Source organism: Loxodonta africana, chromosome 20 (genome assembly GCF_030014295.1).
Source record: "Loxodonta africana isolate mLoxAfr1 chromosome 20, mLoxAfr1.hap2, whole genome shotgun sequence".
Taxonomy (NCBI): Eukaryota; Metazoa; Chordata; class Mammalia; order Proboscidea; family Elephantidae; genus Loxodonta; species Loxodonta africana.
In genome coordinates this window covers 7,522,197-7,541,865 of record NC_087361.1, presented here as the reverse complement: position 1 = coordinate 7,541,865, position 19,669 = coordinate 7,522,197, and the positions used below count along the sequence as shown (strand labels likewise).

General features: G+C 38.6%; 1 protein-coding gene across 3 annotated transcripts in view; it reads left to right on the top strand.

Moving 5' to 3' along the window:
• ALCAM (activated leukocyte cell adhesion molecule) overlaps nucleotides 1-19,669 on the top strand; it is a 203,539-nt gene that overhangs the window by 174,464 nt on the left and 9,406 nt on the right. The window contains exons 8-14 of one of the 3 annotated variants that reach the window (XM_023559066.2): nucleotides 1,379-1,511; nucleotides 6,098-6,210; nucleotides 8,860-8,995; nucleotides 9,114-9,247; nucleotides 12,106-12,238; nucleotides 14,108-14,146; nucleotides 14,436-14,553. In XM_023559066.2, coding sequence (XP_023414834.1) covers nucleotides 1,379-1,511; nucleotides 6,098-6,210; nucleotides 8,860-8,995; nucleotides 9,114-9,247; nucleotides 12,106-12,238; nucleotides 14,108-14,146; nucleotides 14,436-14,553 — 806 coding nt within the window. Of the gene's footprint in view, nucleotides 1-1,378; nucleotides 1,512-6,097; nucleotides 6,211-8,859; nucleotides 8,996-9,113; nucleotides 9,252-12,105; nucleotides 12,239-14,107; nucleotides 14,147-14,435; nucleotides 14,554-19,669 lie in introns of all 3 variants that reach the window. The other 2 variants (XM_064273033.1, XM_023559067.2) reach the window with 2 other exon arrangements.

The following is a 19,669-nucleotide window of genomic DNA, read 5'->3' as shown; positions in this document are numbered from 1 at the left end:
GGTGTTATTCTTGGGGACAGAGGACACCTGTAGAATGTGACTTGAAAGTTTTTCATTATCTGCCAGTGCTCTTGCCTTTTTTCCTCAATGTTAAGAAGTTTCAAGGACAAAGAGAAAAAAAAAAAAAACTAACCACCTGATACAGGAAACCATAATTACAAAAGCTCAAGGTTTAATTACGCAAAGAAATTATACAAAGCTGCTCTTCAGAAGCAGATAACTGTAACATAAAGGTTGACAGCAGAATGGTCTGATGTGGATTCTAACTCTACCCACCTTGTCATCGTGAGCACACCCCGACCCTCTCGAGGAGGGAGAGTTCGGTTGCACGCCATTTGTAGCTTCATAGAATCAAGCTGTGGGCCATTTCTTGTCAGAGCATATCACCTGGAAATGCCAGTTCCTCCATATTCACCCGTGTCCTAGCAGAGAGAGGCAATATGCGTAGAGGATAGTTTGGAACACTCCTCTAGAATGTGTTCTAGATGCCATAGTGATCCAGAGCCTGACTTAGAGTTCTGTCTGAGGGTACTTGTCTGTTCTGCCACAGAACTGCCTTCCTTCCGGGTTTGGTTTGGGGTTGGGTTTGATATCAGCTTAGACTGAGGTATGTATAAAACCCAATAATACACTTACTACAGAGATATATTTATGAATTTCATCCACTACATTACACAGAAGACTAGTACAAATAATTTTTTTGAGACTTAAGCATCAACAAAGAAACTCTGCTTCTCCCACTAAATTGGCATGCTGTTTTTGTCTCACGTGCAAATGAGTTTTGAAACTAATTATGTTTCCACTTTGGCTATCAGGGATGTCATAGCCACATTTGTGTCTCAGTTTTAGCAACAGTACCTGTTGATTATTTTTTCTTGATTACACATGCATCTAGTTAATCTATGTGTTTCCTGGTCTCAATTTCTTATTAATTTTTCTCATTTCTTATACTTTGCATTTTTTTCCTCTCTCTCTTCTTTTGTTCATTTCTTCCTTCTTTTTTTTTTTTTTTTTTTAACTGGATGTTTGGCATATTTTCTTTAAGCTGCCTCAGAATTATTTTAGAGCAGTTAGGGCATAAATATAAAAATAAGATATTGGAATTTTTTTTAACTCTGCTTTAAAACCTAAACACAAGTCATGCTGTGAATAAAATGGAGATCCCGAATACCATATAAATTAGCTCTTCAGCTTCCTTAGAACCAGGATACTAATCATTTCTCCGGGAATCAGAAACATGTAAGCTTGTTTTTCTGATCAAAGAAACATATTCCTCCCTTTTTTCTTATCTGAGAAAATGCCATCTTTATCAAGAAATATAACTGTTCTTATTGTAGCTACCAAGTGTAATCATCTGACATTTTGCCTCTATCAAAAGGGCCACCCAGAAGGAATCAGAAGCTCAAATGCTTACACACTGACAGATGTGAGGCGCAATGCAACAGGAGACTACAAATGCTCCCTGATAGACAAACGAAGCATGATTGCTTCAACAGCCATCACAGTGCACTGTAAGTCACCTTCTTCTTCATTACCGGCTTCGCCTGAAAGACTCCTGGTATCCTAGCTTGGCTGTGTTTTCAAGTATATTGTAGCTGTCTCTTAAATTACTTGGTTTCTGTAGACTCGCTGAAGACCAACAGAGTCAGCTCGTTTTGGTCCAGGTTTGCACTGTGATGCTTAAACCTCGCATGGATTTGATAATTTCACCTTTTGACAGTGGTAATCTCCATTCTCCTTCTCAATTTCTTCAATGTGGGACATCAATAAACATTATTTACATGGATCTTAAAGAAATAACCCGTTTATTTTAAGAAAATATTTAGATATTCTTGAAGCTCACAGGTTTGCAGTTGTCCCAGGAATGACTAGATTAAGTAACCTTTTTATTGGATTATAATATTACCTCCTCGAACCAAACAACATAAAGTAACTGTAGACTCAGGATTTAGAAGGGGAGTAGAGAACACTGCAAGTCATTCATTAGTTTAATAGATGCTATCTAAAAAAAATAAAAAATAATAATTTTTTTTATCTAAAAGGATAAAAAATCTGAAAATAGCTTCTTCAAAATCACCTCGAACATTCCCTTTTATTAATTTATTAATTTTAACCTGTTTTTAATCTCCAAATATGAAAAGATGTTATATTTACCCCAGTGTAGTAGAAGAGAGATATGCAGAGATATATACAAAACACAGATTTTCCTTGAATTCTTTATTTTGCAATTCATGATGGTCCATAGTATTGATGTACATGAAGAAGGATGTCATGGAAACAGGAATAGGATTTGGACTGTCCCACGGGGACATTAGGCATGTATAGATTGCCCTGGGCAAGCGTCACTCTTGCTTGGAGGTTTAGGCCGAACGTCTGATAAGTCCTTTGCACCCAAAAAATTTCCCCTCGACATGGCCCACTGTAATCCCATTGAGTGTAAGGTGTCTCTTTGTTTACAAATTGAAAGATACATTAGAAATTGTCCTGGGTTAATGGTTTTAAGTCTTTCACTATACCCGTAATGCTTGAAAAACTCGTACAATAAGAGCTGGAACTTTCAGAGAGATACAAGGAGGTCCTTTTGGGAATAGCAGAACCAGATGATTGCTTGTGAGCATTTGATGTTGGGAGTGTACCCTGGGGAGGCCTGTGAAAACACTGGTCTGTTAAAAAATATTCATAGCCAGGCCATTTCTCTCTTTGCTCCATATTCATGTTGCACGAATCTGAATGTCTCTGTCGTCAGGGGCTAGTTAGAGACAAAGTAGTGACCTCTCAGAATAAGAACAGTCTTGCTTTTTCTCTGAGGACCCATCATCATGGGACCATTTACCCTGATCTGTTAATTAAAAAAAAGAAAAAAGTAAAGTGAGGGAATATAGCTAACAGAATTGCCTGTGGAATAGCTCTCTGGTATCATTCACTGTTCATGGGATCTTTGTGCCAGAAACCAATAAGCCAGTGCCTGAGAGATGGTATGACATGCTTGTGTTTAAAACATGTCAGCTACATGGAGCTCTAAAATGAGAGAGCTTCTGCTCCTATCACTTGTAGATCAGGCTGGAGGGATAGATGGCAGGCTGGTAGTGTAGTCACATAGTACCTCAGTGATCATCAGTGACACAATATATAATTAAAACAAAAGAATGAAACCATTTAATTGGATTTCAGTGCTTTTTAAAAAATACATTTCAGTTTTGACAGGTAGACTGCAACCTTGGGATTTAAGGCCTTTGTTGCTCGTTAAAAACCGGAAAAAAAAAAAAAAATTATTGCAAGTAAATCAATGCTTTACTCTAAATTATATAAAGACATAAAAATCCTTTTTTTGTCCATTTGTGCTTTTTGGTTGGTTGTTTTTCAAAAACAAGACTCGTTTCCTTTCCACGTACGACTGAAGGGAGCTTGAGCAGAGAAGCAGGACCCACACCCACATACCCACATGAGCTGGCACGACAGACCCTTTAGCAGCACTCCCAGCCCCCAGATAGGCCATTGCTGATGTAACGTCTCCTATTCCTCTGCCAGTTCATGCACATAGAGATTCCTCATCAAAATTTCTGAAGCTATCACCATCCTTTAAAATCACTTATTTTATCTATTCACTGTCAAGTTAACTGCCCAGCTAATAAAAGCTTCTAACTCACCCCGAATAAAGTTTTTCCTGTAACTGTAATTCACTCAGGTATTCTGAGGAAACTTCACTTGCATATGAAATGGTGGATTTTTTAGATAATCACTGAGAAACTGAGAAAGCACACTCCTTTCCTTAATTCATTCAACTATAGTTTTTGAAGGCCGACCATCCGTGACTTAGATACACCACTGCAGATAAACCAGTGACAAATCAAGTCATGGACCCTATGCCCATGGTGCTTATAGCCAAGAACATCAAGAAAGAAGCATTAAAAACTATTTCAAGAGGTTAACAAATTGTAATTATAACATACACAACAGAAGAGAAGCAGAGGTGCAATGACAAATCCCCACTATCAGAGTCCCTACTCCTAGTATAGCAACCGAGATGCTTTGCAGGCCTACCTCAATTAATTGTGTATGCTTGTCTTCTGAGCTGTCGCCATTCATACCAGATCACTCACCATTGTGAAATCAGCCAAACTCTATCTCCCCTTTGCCTTTGCTTGTATGGCAGAAGTTTTCCCTACATCTCTGCCATCAAAGCCGCTCACCAACATGGGAGGACGCTGACAGATACTCCCTCCTATACAAAGCTGTGGTAAAGTAGAAGGTCAGCGAAAACAGAGGAAGACCCTTAATGGGATTGACACAGTGGCTGCAACAGTGGGCTCAAGCATAACAACAATTGTGAGGATGGCACAGGACCGGGCAGTGTCTCATTCTGTTGTACATAGGGTTACTATGAGTAGGAACTGACTCAATGGCACCTAACAACAAGAACAACCTACAAAATCTATTTTACTGCTTTAAATCTCAGCTTGGCTCTGTTCACTATACTCTGTTTCAATCTCCTTCTATTCACCCCGTTATTGAATGACAGATTCCCACTCAAGGATTATGGGGATGACTGAACACACAACACCCATGAGACTGTAAGCAGCTCATTACTTCAGATACATTCCCTGCCCAGGGGAAGAGGACAAGGTCACAGGAGGTTTTCATTCAGGTATAAAGTGAGCAACCAAGGGCTGTGAGAGGCAAGCTTTGTAGAATCAAGAGGGTGGGGTGCCCCCCAGTTCCCACAGGAGGATGATTGGCTTGTGTGACTAATTGTGCAGGCTGGCAGGGAACTGAAACCCAGTGCTCGGGGATAAGCAGGGACACACCTGGTGCTCTTGATAAGGACAGTTATTTGGTGAGTGGAGGTTACTCAGGGGAGCAGAAGGGGATGGGAACTTATGGTTAGGCCATTCAAGGCCCTCCCAGTTCCATTAGATGTCAAACAAACAAACAAAAAAACCTGTTGCTGTTCCACCAGGGCAGCAGATAATATTGGGCTATAATTTTAATCCTTATACCACACACTCCCACAGGTCTTTGCTTGTGCCTCTCTGTATTACCTTTCCTTTAATCCTTCAGGAGTCCTGGTGGCACAGTGGTTAAGAGCTACTATGGCTGTTAACCAAAAAGTTGGCAGTTCGAATCCACCAGGCGCTCCTTGAAAACCATATGGGGCAGTTCTACTCTGTCCTATAGGGTCACTATGAGTTAGAGTCGACTCAGCAGCAATGGGTTTTTGATTTTTAATCTTTCAGCAAATATTTATTGAGCTTCTAATCTGTTCCAGATTTGCTACTAGGTGCTGATTTCCTATTCCCTTATATTACGGTCAGTTGAGTGCATACTGCTCTACGTCAATGAATTGTAAGCCCATTAATCATCTCTGCATCTCCTATCAGTGCTTGGTATATAGTGGCTGTACCGTAAATGTTTGTTAAATTGAACTGCATTTTCTTCATACACATCATACTGTGACAGTAAGATTTATATAGAAATTATTTTCCATTTGGAAGATTCTACATCCTTAAATGTGTCTGTATTCTGTACTTTAAAAAGTCATATCTGCTGACAGTATATTTAACCATAGGTCTTATTTAAACTTTTAATTGCATGAGAAACGGAGTAATACTTTTTTAATATTTAACTTTTACCCTTGATTCTCTGTGAAGAAACACACAGACTAGTGGTTTTACCGTTCATCACCTGCTGTCTAAATGTTACTTGATTTTCTAACATTATGCCTTACCAACAGTTTTTACAATATTTTCCTTGTTGTCATCTTTCTCTGCTTTCTTCCAGAGTGATTTAAGATTTTTTTTTTCTTGAGGAGATGAACCATAGGGGAATATTTATATGCAGTCAAAACAGCAATCATATTAACTGCAGATAAATGCGTAATCAGTTAGACTGGCCGTTCACTTGTTCAACCTGGCCTCAGAGCTGACTTGAAAAACTAGGCTGATTATGCTACAGGCCAGTTACTTCAGTCACATAAATGAGTTCTGAGTTTTCAAGTGCAGTTGGAAGGATTTTGTTCCTTCAACTTTTCTTCTCCAAAATATTTTGACCATCTTCCTTTCCTGGAGCTTGCATTTCAAACAGATTTTCTGCTTCGCAGATTTGGATTTGTCCTTAAATCCAAGTGGGGAAGTCACCAAGCAGGTCGGCGATGCCTTGCCCGTGTCATGCACAGTATCCTCTAGTAGGAATGCAAGTGTGGTGTGGATGAAAGTAAGTCATTTCTGGGCAGTATCTTGCTGTTGGAACTGATTCCTTCCTGGGTTTCTTTTGCATCTTCTATCCAAAAATGTGCACCCATGGATAATGTTTATACACCCACACTCATATTCAAACACACTCTGTCTCTCACTATCTGTCTGATAACACGAATCAAGCCCCAGTGCAATTTTAGAGGTACTCAATAACAGTGCGGAGCCCTGGTGGCCTAGTGGTTAAAGTGTTCGACTGTTAACCTAAAGGCTAGAGGTTCAAATCTATCAGCCACTCCTTGGAACCCCTATGAGGCAGTTCTACCTGTCCAATAGGGCCACTATGAATTGGAATCGACTTGATGGCAGTGGGTTTTTTCAATAACAGTGTGGTAATCCTTAATTGAAGCTCTGAAACTAGTATGGGGCATTACTTTAATTATGTGTATATACTAAGTAATTATTCATACACACATATATACAGTTATATATCTTTAAAAAAAAACACCTAACCTACTGCCATCGCATCAATTCTGACTCATAGTGACCCGATAGGGTTTCCAAGGCTGCAAATTCTGCGGAAGCATACTGCCACATCTTTCTCCTGTGGAGTCACTAGTAGTTTTGAACTGCCTACCTTTCAATTAGTGGTTGATTGCTTTAACTACTATGCAACTAGGGCTCCTTAGTTATATACCTTAAAAAAAAACCCAAACCCGTTGCCATCCTGTTGATTCCAACTCGTAACGACCCTATAGGACAGAATAGAAACCAGCGTTTCCAGTTACATAACTTAGGACCTAATAATATTCATTATGTTTTAGCCTACATTATTCTCACTTTATGCTTTAATAATCCTCAAAATATACAGGGTGTTTACTATTTTTCCTCGTGTTACTTCTAAAGAAACTAAGGCAAGAGAAATCAGGAAGCTCACAAGTGACAGAATAGAGCCTGGAGCTCAAGCCTCCCTGAGTTTAAATATTATGCTCCAGTCAACACGTCTCTGCCTCCCTGCTCCCGAGACTTCTCCTAAATTTCTGAAGGTGCATTCCACTGGATTAGGAGCATCTTGCAAGTAGGGTCCCTTTTCTTCCCTGGGCCACAGCACAATGCTGGAACCTACTAGAGGTTTTGTCAGTATTTCCTGAGTGGGTACTTATATTCCTGTAATTGTCTGAAATGTAAGCCATTACCTGGAGATGCAAACACTGCTATGTGTTTAGAGTGAGATGGTAAGGTTGATAATTAGTGATTTCAGGTAAAGTTATCACTGAAGGAAAAGGTTATAACTATGGTCCCCTCACAAGCCATTTGAAATCAGGGCTGAAAATACCTTCATAAAAATTTTTGGAGAAATATGTTGCACAAGTTTCTTCTTAATGGAGATACAAATTGTTTTGTTTTACTCTACCATCAGACTTTTGACTCCTTTTATACCAGTTACCCCGTTGGTTGCCTTCTCACTCTCAGAGCTCAGCTCCTTAGTTCTCTCTCGTAGCCACCCTCTCATTGCCCCACCCCAGCTTCTTGTTCCCTCCCGTAATTAAAGTGTCACTCTATTGGCTGCATAGTTAACATGATATATTTGTGGTACTCAGTGGTCAAAAGGCTGAGTAAGTTCTTGGCAACGAATCAATAATTGTATGAACACATAATAATAATGTATTTTATTATAGTTCTAGAGAAACTAAGTTCACATTTACTAAACCAGTTTCCATACTGCCTGTAGTCGTTTTTAATTGAACACCTAATGTCAGTAGCGGTGTCCTTGGGTGGTACAAAATAACTGGCTAATGTGCTTGGCGGCTAACCTAAGGTTAAAGGTTCAAGTCCACTCAGCAGCATCTGGGAAGAAAGGCTTGGTGATCTACTTCTGGAAAATCAGCCATTGAAAACCCAGTGAAGCACTCTACGTGGAGTCGCCATGAGTCAGGATCAACTCAATGGCAACTAATTATTTTAATGTCGGTAGTGTTTTTCAATGTTGCCTGGCTAGTTGATGGAGGATGGAAAAAAATCATAGTGGACAAAGATCACACAGTCTTAGGATTCTAAGATTCTGAAATTTTAGGATTGTGTTTAGTTGTCTGGTTAGAAGTACTTCAATTCTAAGTAGAATAAACAGGATTATTTTCTGTATATCAAGCAGTTGTTAAACTAAGCATTACATTTCTGTTGCTGATAGGAGTTAGGCTACTAATCTGTAATTGAAGTCCTCTTACAAAAGCATTCTTGCGTAATTGTCATGGCTCAGTAATGGATCCCTTATCTTAATAATTGTGTCATATACAATAACTTCTAGACATTTAATTTGTCATTGATTACATGCTACAAGTTTCCATGTCTGTTAATCCTAGACCATTGGCACCTACTACAATGAGGAGTTAGTATTATTGAGAACTTCCCTTAATGTAAACACATTATTTTTCTAATTAAGTCTAAGTTTATGAACATGCTCCAAATTATAAATAGAGGAAGAGCCTAAAATAAAACTCTGATATATCTGACTGTAAAACTACATAGGAAAAAGGAAATCTATTTATTAAAGCATCTTAAGAAAAAAGGGCTTACATTTTCTAATGAAGAATAGTTTTAGGTATGTTATCTCATAAATACCTGGAGAGTTATGATTGTGCCGTGTGAAGTAATTCACTTTTCATTGAATCAGGATAACACCAGGCTTCGATCCAGCCCGTCGTTTTCCAGTCTTCGGTATCAGGATGCTGGGAACTATGTCTGTGAAACCGCTCTGCAAGAGGTCGAAGGGCTAAAGAAAAGAGAGTCGTTGACTCTCGTTGTAGAAGGTAATAAAATCCTTGGACAGCAGTTCAACTTTTTCTTTGAAAATTTGATTTTTAATTTCTTTTATGATCTTAGTTCAGTTAAACAACACACAGTGTTTTAATTGTAATAATATTTTAGGAAAACCTCAAATCAAAATGACAAAGAAAACTGATCCCAGTGGACTGTCTAAAACAATAACCTGCCATGTGGAAGGTTTTCCAAAGCCAGCTATACAGTGGACAATTACTGGCACCGGAAGCGTCATAAACCAAGCAAGTATTTGTCTTCTTGTTACATGCTGCGCCTGCTCCAAGGTGGGATTTTATTTAAGTACCTAACCTCTAGGCTGGAAACCCTGGTGGCTTAGTGGTTAAGAGCTACGGCTGCTAATCAAAAGGTTGGCAGTTCAAATCCACCAAACACTCGTTGGAAACTATATGGGGCAGTTCTACTCTGTCCAATAGGGTCACTATGAGTCAGAATCAACTCAACAGCAACGGGTTTGTTACCAACATGAAATTCTCAGTATATTCTCAGAGGAAGCTTTTGCTAATGTCTTAATTCTCCAAAAAAAGAAAACACGACTCAAAGAGAAATTTTAAATCCCAGGGTCGTGGATAATGGAAGAATCACTATGTTTGTCAGTATCTGCTTTTAAAAGAATATAAATTGGGTGTTATTCCATGTTCATTAGTTCTTGAAACTTGGGTGATTAAAATATTAAGGTATCCACTTTTCTGCATCTTGAACTTGCACATCTGAGTATAAGTAGCCTCCATTCCTTTGCTTACTCATGCATGTTAAAGGATATCTTTTCTCAGAACAGGTCACTGCTTGTGAACATGCTCCGATTTGCCAATGCCAAGGCTCAGGCCAGGATAAAAAAAAAAACAATGCCAAGGCTCAGGCCAGGATAAGACTAGCTAAATACATAGCTTCCAGGACCTTTTGAACAAAACCAAAAAAAAGAAAAAAAAACAAACCCATTGCAGTTGAGTCCATTACAACTCATAGCAACCCTATAGGACAGAGTAGACCTAACCCCGCAGAGTTTCCAAGGAGTGCCTGGTGGATTCGAAATCCTAACCTTTTGGTTAGCAACGTAGCACTTAACCGCTATGCCACCAGAGTTTCCTTTTGAACAAAAGGGGCATTAAACCAAACCTTGATATTTGTAAACTTGACAGGACATGTTAGCAATAATAGAGTAGGCTAAGGAAGTATGACCTGCACCAGTAATTTCTGTTAATACTAAGTCTCTGACCAAAAAGTGTAAGAATCTGGCTTGTCACTAGGGGTTCAGAGTTGTAATCCCACTAAATTTCCAATCTGATTAGGTTATTGACATACATGTTAATTCCATTTTCTCTACAACAATTGCCATATACTCTCTTCTCAGTAGAGCCAGTTAAAGACTCTTGGTGTGCCCAGAGGTGCCATTTGATTATTTAAATCTTAGGAGCTGCCCTCCCAGCTTTGGACCCAGTAAAATTTGAGAAGTCATGCATACAACAAAGAGCTGCTATTTAATTTTAAATTCAAATGTCCAGTCTTCCCCTGTCCAGAATTGCTGTGCCATTGGTCCAGTTTATGCAACATGTATTATGCTTCCTTCACCTATGGGTGAAAGCCATATATATATATGGCTCCAGCTATGGAAAGCCCCCAGGGAGTAGGCATAATTGAAGCAAGTGACTCCTGACTTGACTAGGTGTGATGGAAATACACATGTAAGAGAAGGGCAGAGGAACTCTGGTCCCTTCAACACTGAGGAAATGCAATCTTCTTGACTGAGAATAAAGACCTGAACCACCTGAATTGGTGACAATGTACAGATCAGTTTTTTAACATCAAAAATGACTTGGTCTTTCTACTCTATTAGGCTTGCTCTTTAGTTCAATTAATTGATAAATTCAGCAAAAGGTTATCGATATTAATCTATACCCTTTAGATGGTGATAATGCAGGCATAGAAAAGAGGAAAATAAGGACACATTAAATATTTGATGAATGAAGGGATACAAAGATTTAAAAGACCATCCTAAAAATGAACAACTATATTTTGTGGAGATAAAAGTAACAGAAATGCAGTGAGAAATCCATATGAGAAATCCTCTTGGGAAGTGGAAAAATAGCAAGTGAATTTACTATGAGGATAAAAATAATAATGCCATTCTTCATTGTCGAGAAGAAGGATTGCTTCTCCCCGCTAGGTGATATGTTATTTTTCTTGTTCTAGGTTTGTGCTGACCCAGCCATCATCTTTTATTTGTTCCCTCCTCAATGACTTGGTGAATCTATTACTTTACATCTGCTGGATACCTTCCTCACACACCCAGGGATGAGAAGTTATCCCAAAGCAGGAGACTAGCTCTTGTCCTTAAGGCACTTACAGTGTAGTTGAGCAGAAAGCATATAGAGAAAAATATAGACCATGATTGGGATAATATGAGAAAAGAGCACAAGTCCCTATCTGCTTACATGGTGATGGACTTAGGCGTCATGATGACCTGGAGAAAAGATTAAAGTGAAATGTCCTTTACACTTGGAGAAGTTAAATGCGGTGATTGTCCTCCTTAACACCTTGCAACAATCAGTCGAAAGAGAACCAGTCACTGAAAGAGAACCAGTCTTCTGCATTTAGCTCAGGAAAATTCAGAAAAATGGTTGGGTTTATCCCTTAGTAAATCACACATACATATGTACTTAAATAATAATTTAAGATAAAGGAATTAAGAACAATGACAAAATTCACAAGTAAGAATTAAATTCCTAAGTTTATTGAGATAAAATTGGTGATTAGAATAATCACTAATTAACCACTTTGAGACAAGTGCCATCATGTCAAAATATTGACTAAAGCTGGGCATCTATTGAAAGAGAAGATCTTAAGAGTAAATTCTTAGAAATCACAATAGAAGCATATAAACATACCCCATCGTGGATTTGCTGATCTTTCTCTTTCCTGCTGTAGATATAAGCCTGAATTTGGTCGTTACTGGTGATCATACACATACAGACACCAGACAACCCCACAGAGAACCACACCTATCCTGTTGCATTCAGTACTACCCTTTCCCATGCCTTTAAATCCCTTTCCATTTCTAAATCCATCTTCCTTCTTTTTGCAGACAGAGGAATCTCCTTATGTCAATGGCAAGTATTCTAGTAAAATTATCATTTCCCCTGAAGAGAATGTTACATTAACTTGCACAGCAGAAAACCAGCTGGAGAGAACAGTAAACTCCTTGAATGTCTCTGCTAGTGAGTATTTTATTTCTGGCATTAAAAAAAAGTAAGAAAATTTGAAGTTATTCTTCATTAGTTTAAAGTCTTCAGTTCCATCTTCCTATTCTGCATTATGGTAAGTTTTATTTATTTGCATTTGGTATCATCATCATAAGACACACCCCCCCCACGTCCATTCTTGCACTGTCCTTGTCTTGATAGTTAAATCATTTCATATTTTATGCATCAGAGGCTGTATCCTGTACAGGAATGGTTCCCAACAGCAACAGATAAGAGCTGAATTCCTCCTTTTTTATGCCATGTTTTGTGTTCAGAGTAAAAATAATTCAAAGATGCCTTACAACATTTTTCCAAGTTTTAATTTTGGTAAATTTTTATTCCCTTTAATCTATTATTTTGCATCAGTTTTCTGGGGTAATTGTTCTACCCTTATATTATTTTATACAGGAATGCCACATGCTTGAATTCACTCAGCAGATTGGTAGCAAAGCAAATGGGATTTGTGAAATTGTTCTTTTTGTCATAGTCATATTTAAGCCATAGCCAAAAATCAGATAAAGAAAATTATCTTGTAGAGTGAAAAACCTATTAGAGCTGAAGTAGCTCTAACTACTACTAATAGCTTCTATACTAATAGCTTCTTCTGAAAGAAGTTGTCATTTAAAGTGAAAGTATCCATCATTTTCAATTCCAATATTGTCCCTGTTGCTATACTAGCTTTAAATCAGAAGTGGCCTAGAATAAGGGTTGGTTCTGGACAGGATGCTAACTGACCCTCCCAACTTTTATCCTTCAGTCCAGTTGGAATCTTGTACATTACATTAGCAGGCTAGGGACACACAGGCTAGGAATTAGCTGGAGGTCTGGGGAGATAATTGTCTATAGATAATGGTCCTAGAAAGATTATGACTGGAATAGAAAAGCCTGATGGATTGACAAGAGAAAAGAACCAAACAAATTTAACTCTAAAATAGGAGCATTGCCTTCTCAGAGTTCAATTCAGTGAGTATTGATTTGCCCTCCCTAGAAAGGGAACCTATCCTTTCTTCCTGAACATAAGTCTCTCTTTTGATCCTAATGCACTGAATAGTGTCTTTGAGTTTTCTAGACCTTGCAGGGGCTTGATGACATTTAATGCACTCATTTTCAAATTCAGCGAGCTCATGCTGAGATCCCAATTTAGTATGAATGGAGAGGGGCCAGGGGATCTGCATTTTAACAAATATCACAGCAAGTTCTGTGAGGACCATGGACCACATTTTTGAGGAAGATTTATGTAGTTTAATATCAGATAACAATTTGCAGACAACAGCAATTACAAAATGGACCAAGGATATGGGCTATCACAGTCATTTGGCGAGCAGTTGCAACTTCAAATATGTTGTCTCTTAACCTCCGAGACAGTTCCAATTTTCAACTCTATCTCTCCCACTTTGAGAACTTCTCTAGGTATAAGTTCCAGAACTAGAGGAGGAAAATGAATTCTCCTGTGTCGAGACAGGAAGAAAAAAGATTGAGAAGGGCTGAATTGTAGATTTTCATATGTGGTAACTGGTTTTTCTTAAAAATGAAGTACTATGAAAGGTGGTAGGTAGTGGGGAAATTAATATGTTTCAGATGAATACTACAGCTTGTCAGTTGTGCAATTTTCTATGGTAGATTAATGTCTCATAGTTTTATCTACTTTCCTTTTCTTAAAACAAGATTAATTCATTTGTAGGGAAGTTCATGCTCTATTAAGTATAATTTTTTTTTTTTTTACCCTGAGCTGTAGAATAGATATTTTATGTTTGAATATTATTACATCATATTATAATGGTAAAGGTGACTTTCATATATCAACAAATTTTGTTTTTAATTTCATATTAACATTTTTCATTTCAGTAAGTTTCCCAGAACACGATGAGACAGACGAGATAAGTGGTAGGTACTATGCTGCCGACTCTTCTTCCTTGTCGATTAGCTCAAGACTTACATGTTATTACTGTATCGGTAATTATCTAAGCTCTCCACAAATTTGACTTGAATTAAAAGAGCAAATGAGACAAGGTAGTAAGAATGCTAGACTTTTACCTGTTAAAATCACAATAAAGTTTGCACATTAACCGTAGAATAAGCCTTAGTCATATTTCTTAAGTAGTAACTAGATTGCCCTCTCTCAGACATCCTTGGCATTGTCTGTAATTGCATGGACTTTTCTTTTTTGCTGTAGATGAAAACAGAGAAAAGGTGAATGACCAGGCCAAGCTCATTGTGGGAATCGTCGTTGGTCTCCTCCTTGCTGCCCTCGTTGCTGGTGCCGTCTACTGGTTTTATGTGAAGAAATCAAAGTAAGTAAGCATGGGGAAAAATTCTTCATTGTTCATTGACTTTCACGGGGAGAAAATAAAATGAGTTTACTATGCTCACTCCAGTGGTGCCTGTGACGTCTACGATGAGAAGGAGGTCTCCCCAGATCAGGCTGGTCTTGTTTGGTTTTTAGCTCACAGGGACCTCGTTGCCAACGCTGGGAGCACGGCCTAGGATGTGATTTCACGTGTATCCACTTACTTTGCTCAGTCACTAGCCTGAACTCAATTATTTGATTTTACAGCGCCTGAATGAATTTTTCCTTAAGAGCTCGGTTGCTAACCAAAAGGTCGGCACTTCGAATCCACCAGCCGCTCTTGGGAAACCCTGTGGGCAGTTCTACTCTGTCCTGTAGGGTTGCTCTGGGTCGGAATGGATTCGACGGCAAATGTTTGGTTTTTGCAGTGACAGGCTTTGCCAGCAAAGAAGTTGCTAGTGAGGGAGGGGAAGCACGTTGTCACTGAAGAAATACTGTTCCAAGGTAGATATTTTGAGTTGCCATCAAAGAGCAGCAGTAGCGCAGAAATTTTAAAGTCAAATAACAACACGAACATGCTTTGAGCTCGGTTCTAAGTATTTTCATGTATTTAATCTTCACAACACATCCACGATGTATATACTGTTATTCATATTTTACATTTGGAAAACTAAGGCAGAGAATGGTTCAATGATTTGCTTAAAGTTACACAGCTCAAGAGGGGCAGAATTGTTATTCGATTTAAGGCAGCAATGTTGGGGAATCTTTTTGCTTAATCTTTAGGCCTAGTTCTCTCTTACCGTGCCTTCCTTTCTGCCCTTTTGCTACATGAGGCAAAACATGTTTCCTCTTGTGTGTTGATGTGCATGGCCGTCCTCCCTTTGGGGCACAACCACCCCAATCCTGCCACTTCACACCTGTCCTCAGCTGTCCCCGTCATCACTTGATAACAAATATGTTCTTTTTCTCTAATTGAGAAATTACATTTTACCTAAAAAACCCATCATGTCTGTTTGTGCCCATGATGTCTGTGGGAAATTTAGAAGACTGCCTGGACCAAGTAAGTGAAAGGAAATGTGAACAGTTGCCCAGAGGCCACGTCTGTCTTATAGAAATTCTCCTTCTATGTGTACAAGTTCCTGGTGATCAAAATCTCACCCTCTCTTTATGGTCCACATTAAAAAAAAAAAACATTAAGGCACTCATAAATCTAATAGCTTGTGCTCTGAGGTGTTATCATTTAATGTACTTAAGCTATATAAGTAATTTTCTTTCTTAGAAGAATGAAAACAAAATCTCTGTGAATCTTGAAAACTAAACTGCAGTTCTGTACATTATGATCAAATGCATGTTAAATTCGTATACCACCCCAAGCCTCCTGAGTCATCCTATTCTGATGACCAGCATCCTATCAGATACAGTTTGTCCTTCTATGAATAGAATAAATTACCGTGTGTGTGTTTTAGTTACTTCATTGGTTATTACCATACAGTGACCCAAAACTAAGACCAGGGGTAAATAAACGCTGGACACTCGGCTTCACAGTGTCCTTAGGTTAAGGCTTCATGCGTTTCCTTTTAAGTATCTCATTAAATTAAGTGCAATTTCTGCCATCTGACTTGAACATCCATCTAAATAACTGTTATTTAACGGAAAGTGCACCAACTTTGATAGAGTTAATATTATCAGTAATCAAAGTAATAAACTGCAATTCAAATCACAGGCATTAAAATGTTTTTATTAAGAATTTGTAGAACACTTCAGATTTACTAAGTGCTTTGCATTCCTGATTAGTTATTCCTTGCTGGTGCCCTGAGATATGCCAGCATTTTAGCCATGTGAGTTTGTGTTGTTAGCCCCTGAATCCACTTGTCCAGAGTCCGAGTGCATGATGGTTCATAATGAGGGCTTATAAGTTAAGAATTACTAGGGCCATTTTTGGATCTACTATCCTCTTTTCCCTTTTCCCCTTCCAGATAATTCCTTCAACTTTAAAAATCAATATAAGGGTTTCATTTTTATCTTTAGCTAACTTGTCACCATTTTACATGGATATGCGAAATTTCTAACAAAGGTATGGCCCAGACTTTTTCCTAGATACCTGAAGAAATATAGCCCTGTGTTTACCGTCTTGCAAATAACACCGACAATCTTAGTGATCACACATTCCTGCAAACAACTTGCTTAACAGTTAAATTATGAGCCAGACATTTTATTTAAAAGCCTCAGTGATACACCTAGGTAAGCAGTAAAGTATTAGCAACACTTATGGGAAGTTCTTTGCACTGGTAACTTTAAAGCCACTAGAGAGAGGTAAGAAAAACAACATTTTATTTCCAAATAGAATCTAAGAGTAAGTTTGTAAATATTCCTGGTGGCTACTCAGCTGACACGCACTCCCCATCCTGCTGGTGTGAGCCACATATTTTATATCTATTTCACCCACAGAAAGGAATACTCAAGAGTTGTGTTCCTTGCTCGTTGTCATATGGTAGATTCGCTGCAGGGTAAGGACTGGTGATGCCTCTGCTGCACCACACGACTTCTCACTGGAAGTTCTTTAAAGCTAGAGGCGTTTGATAATGAGAGTGGATGACTCTGGTCATTTCCCACGTATGGAGGGTATTAACTGACCATGACAAGCAAAAGGCATTAATTGATTAAGTGCACTCCAGGCCTGGTTACTTAACAGATGGTACACTACTAATGAACTAGAAATAATCCAGGATTTTATAAGTTATTTTTTTGTTCCTTTTTACTCTGTTCTCCAAACATCTTATTTCTAGCAGGGCAGAAGCATGAAAATTATTGCTTGAGTCTCAAATATTAGTCTCCCACATATTAGTACAAGAATTAATGAAAATTTAAAAGACCCAAACATAAAGGAAAGATGTAAAGAAAGCATAACGTAGCCATACATTTATTCAGAAGTTTATTACAATCATAACTTCCACGTTGGTTACATTTATGAGACCCCTGACCGCTATACATCTTATCAGTCAGCCAAGATCAAGCATTAACCTAAAAATACACATTGTGTGAATCCTGGAAACTTACCAAGAGATTTATTGTTTGCAACTATGGACCTCGTGACAGTTTTTATGAAAATTACTGTGTTAGATAATCTGGAAATTTAAAAGCCACAAATAACATTAGCTCTGCCTTATGTAATACAACTGTATTGCAGTGCACTCTCGGGAAAACAAAACCAGAAAACACGGTCCTAAATTGACAGGACTAAAGAGAACTCACCTGTAACACTGAAGCCTTAAGAAAGAATACTATATTAAGCCTCTCTGAAACACTTTTACCAGTTAGTATCTCTTACTGTAAAACAAACCCACTGCTGTCAAGTTGATTCTGACTAATAGTGACCCTATAGGACTCAGTAGAACTGCCCCGTAGGGTTTCCAGTGAGTGCCTGAGGGATTCAAACTGCTGACCTTTCGGTTAGCAGCGGTAGCTTTTAACCAGTAGGCCACCAGGGTTTCCTCTCTTACTGTATATCTATCTATGTACAGATAGATAGATATATGCGTATATAGAACAGGTTCTTGCTAGCAAGTTGATTTTAACTGAATTCTATTTTCCAGTCAATACTCACTCTGAAACCATGAAGGAGGGGGGTTCCCCGCTGAATAAATTTGAACGGGTAGTGGGATTGAGCTGGAGGCCATTCATTTATAGCACGGTCTCAACAACTTTCCCCATTTATCACTATAAGAGCATCTACTGTTCTCCAGGCAGGGGGCTAGGCACTTTTTGTACTTTCACTGAAATATTCAACAATTTAATGAGGTAAACACAATTAATGCCATTTCATGGTATCTAAAAAAAGAAGGTTCAGTGAGATCAGCCTGCCCAATATATGACCAAAAAAAAAAAAAAAAACCCGTTGCTGTCGAGTTGATTCTGACTCATAGTGACCCTATTAGGACAGAGTAGAACTGACCTATGGGGTTTCCAAGGAGCAGCTGGTGGTTTTGAATTGCCGACCTTTAGGTTAGCAGCCACTGCATCACCAGGGCTCCAATATATCACAAGTAGTAAGCATTTTACTCCAAATCCCATATAGTTTCAAATATGCTTTGCTGCTTCACCGGGACTTCTCTGGAGTTAAAATTTAAGCTCTGACTTTGATTGCTTGCTGGCATTTAGCATCGTGCTCTGGTGGAAGGAATATGCTCTAAAATGCACTAATGACATGGCCTCTCCACTTGTATTAGAAGTCTGCCTAACCCAAGTTTTGGTTTCCTTCTATTTCCCTGCCTATCAGCTGGCAGGAAGCCGGAGGGAGGAAGGGAAAAATGTCCCATTATTCCATCCCTCCAGGATGAACAGAGTGGACTAGAGAGGAAATACAATGATGCAGAAATGCTGGAGTCCCCGTCTAGTCAATCACAGGGTCATTGGTCACTCAGAGGACAGTACCTGTCACATACCCTCCACTCCCTGCCACTGCTGGTGACTTGAAACATTTCCAGAATTAAGGATTTTCATTAAAAAAAAAAAAAAAAAAAATCTCCTGGTACCTGTATATATGCATCTAGTTTTAATTTTAAAATATCAAGTGTTTGTTTTATCTTTCCCAAAGGTGAGGGGAGGTTCTACTCTGAGCACTTGCCGTGAGCCAGGTGTCGCCCACACAGTGTTGCCTCCCTCAGGAGACACTTTGAACCATGCTGCTGAAAGTACACAGGTGGCAGCCTGGTTTTTTGCATATACAGTGTTATTACGTTTATTTTGACCCCCTAATCTTTTACCTAATGGATGGATTAATTCATCTTTAAGCCTAGATGGAAAGGCCATTTTCTAATATACATTGAGGACCTAAGGATTCCATAGTTTAGTGAATTATTATTATTATTTTTGGAATATCTTGGAAATTCTAAGGATATAAATTTGAGAGTTGTAGTGATAAAGCCAACTATTTAGTTTTATCTTTCCTTCTTCCAACCCAGAAATTGCTAACAACTGTTCTCCGAAGAAGCAGGGAGTAGAGCTGTCCTCTCCTCCTCTGGCTCTTCATTAGTTTGACTTAAGAGGAAACCCATTCTGCTCTCAGCAGTGACCAGGAAAGAGGGAAAAAGTATTGTCTTGGACATGACCCTGATTACCTG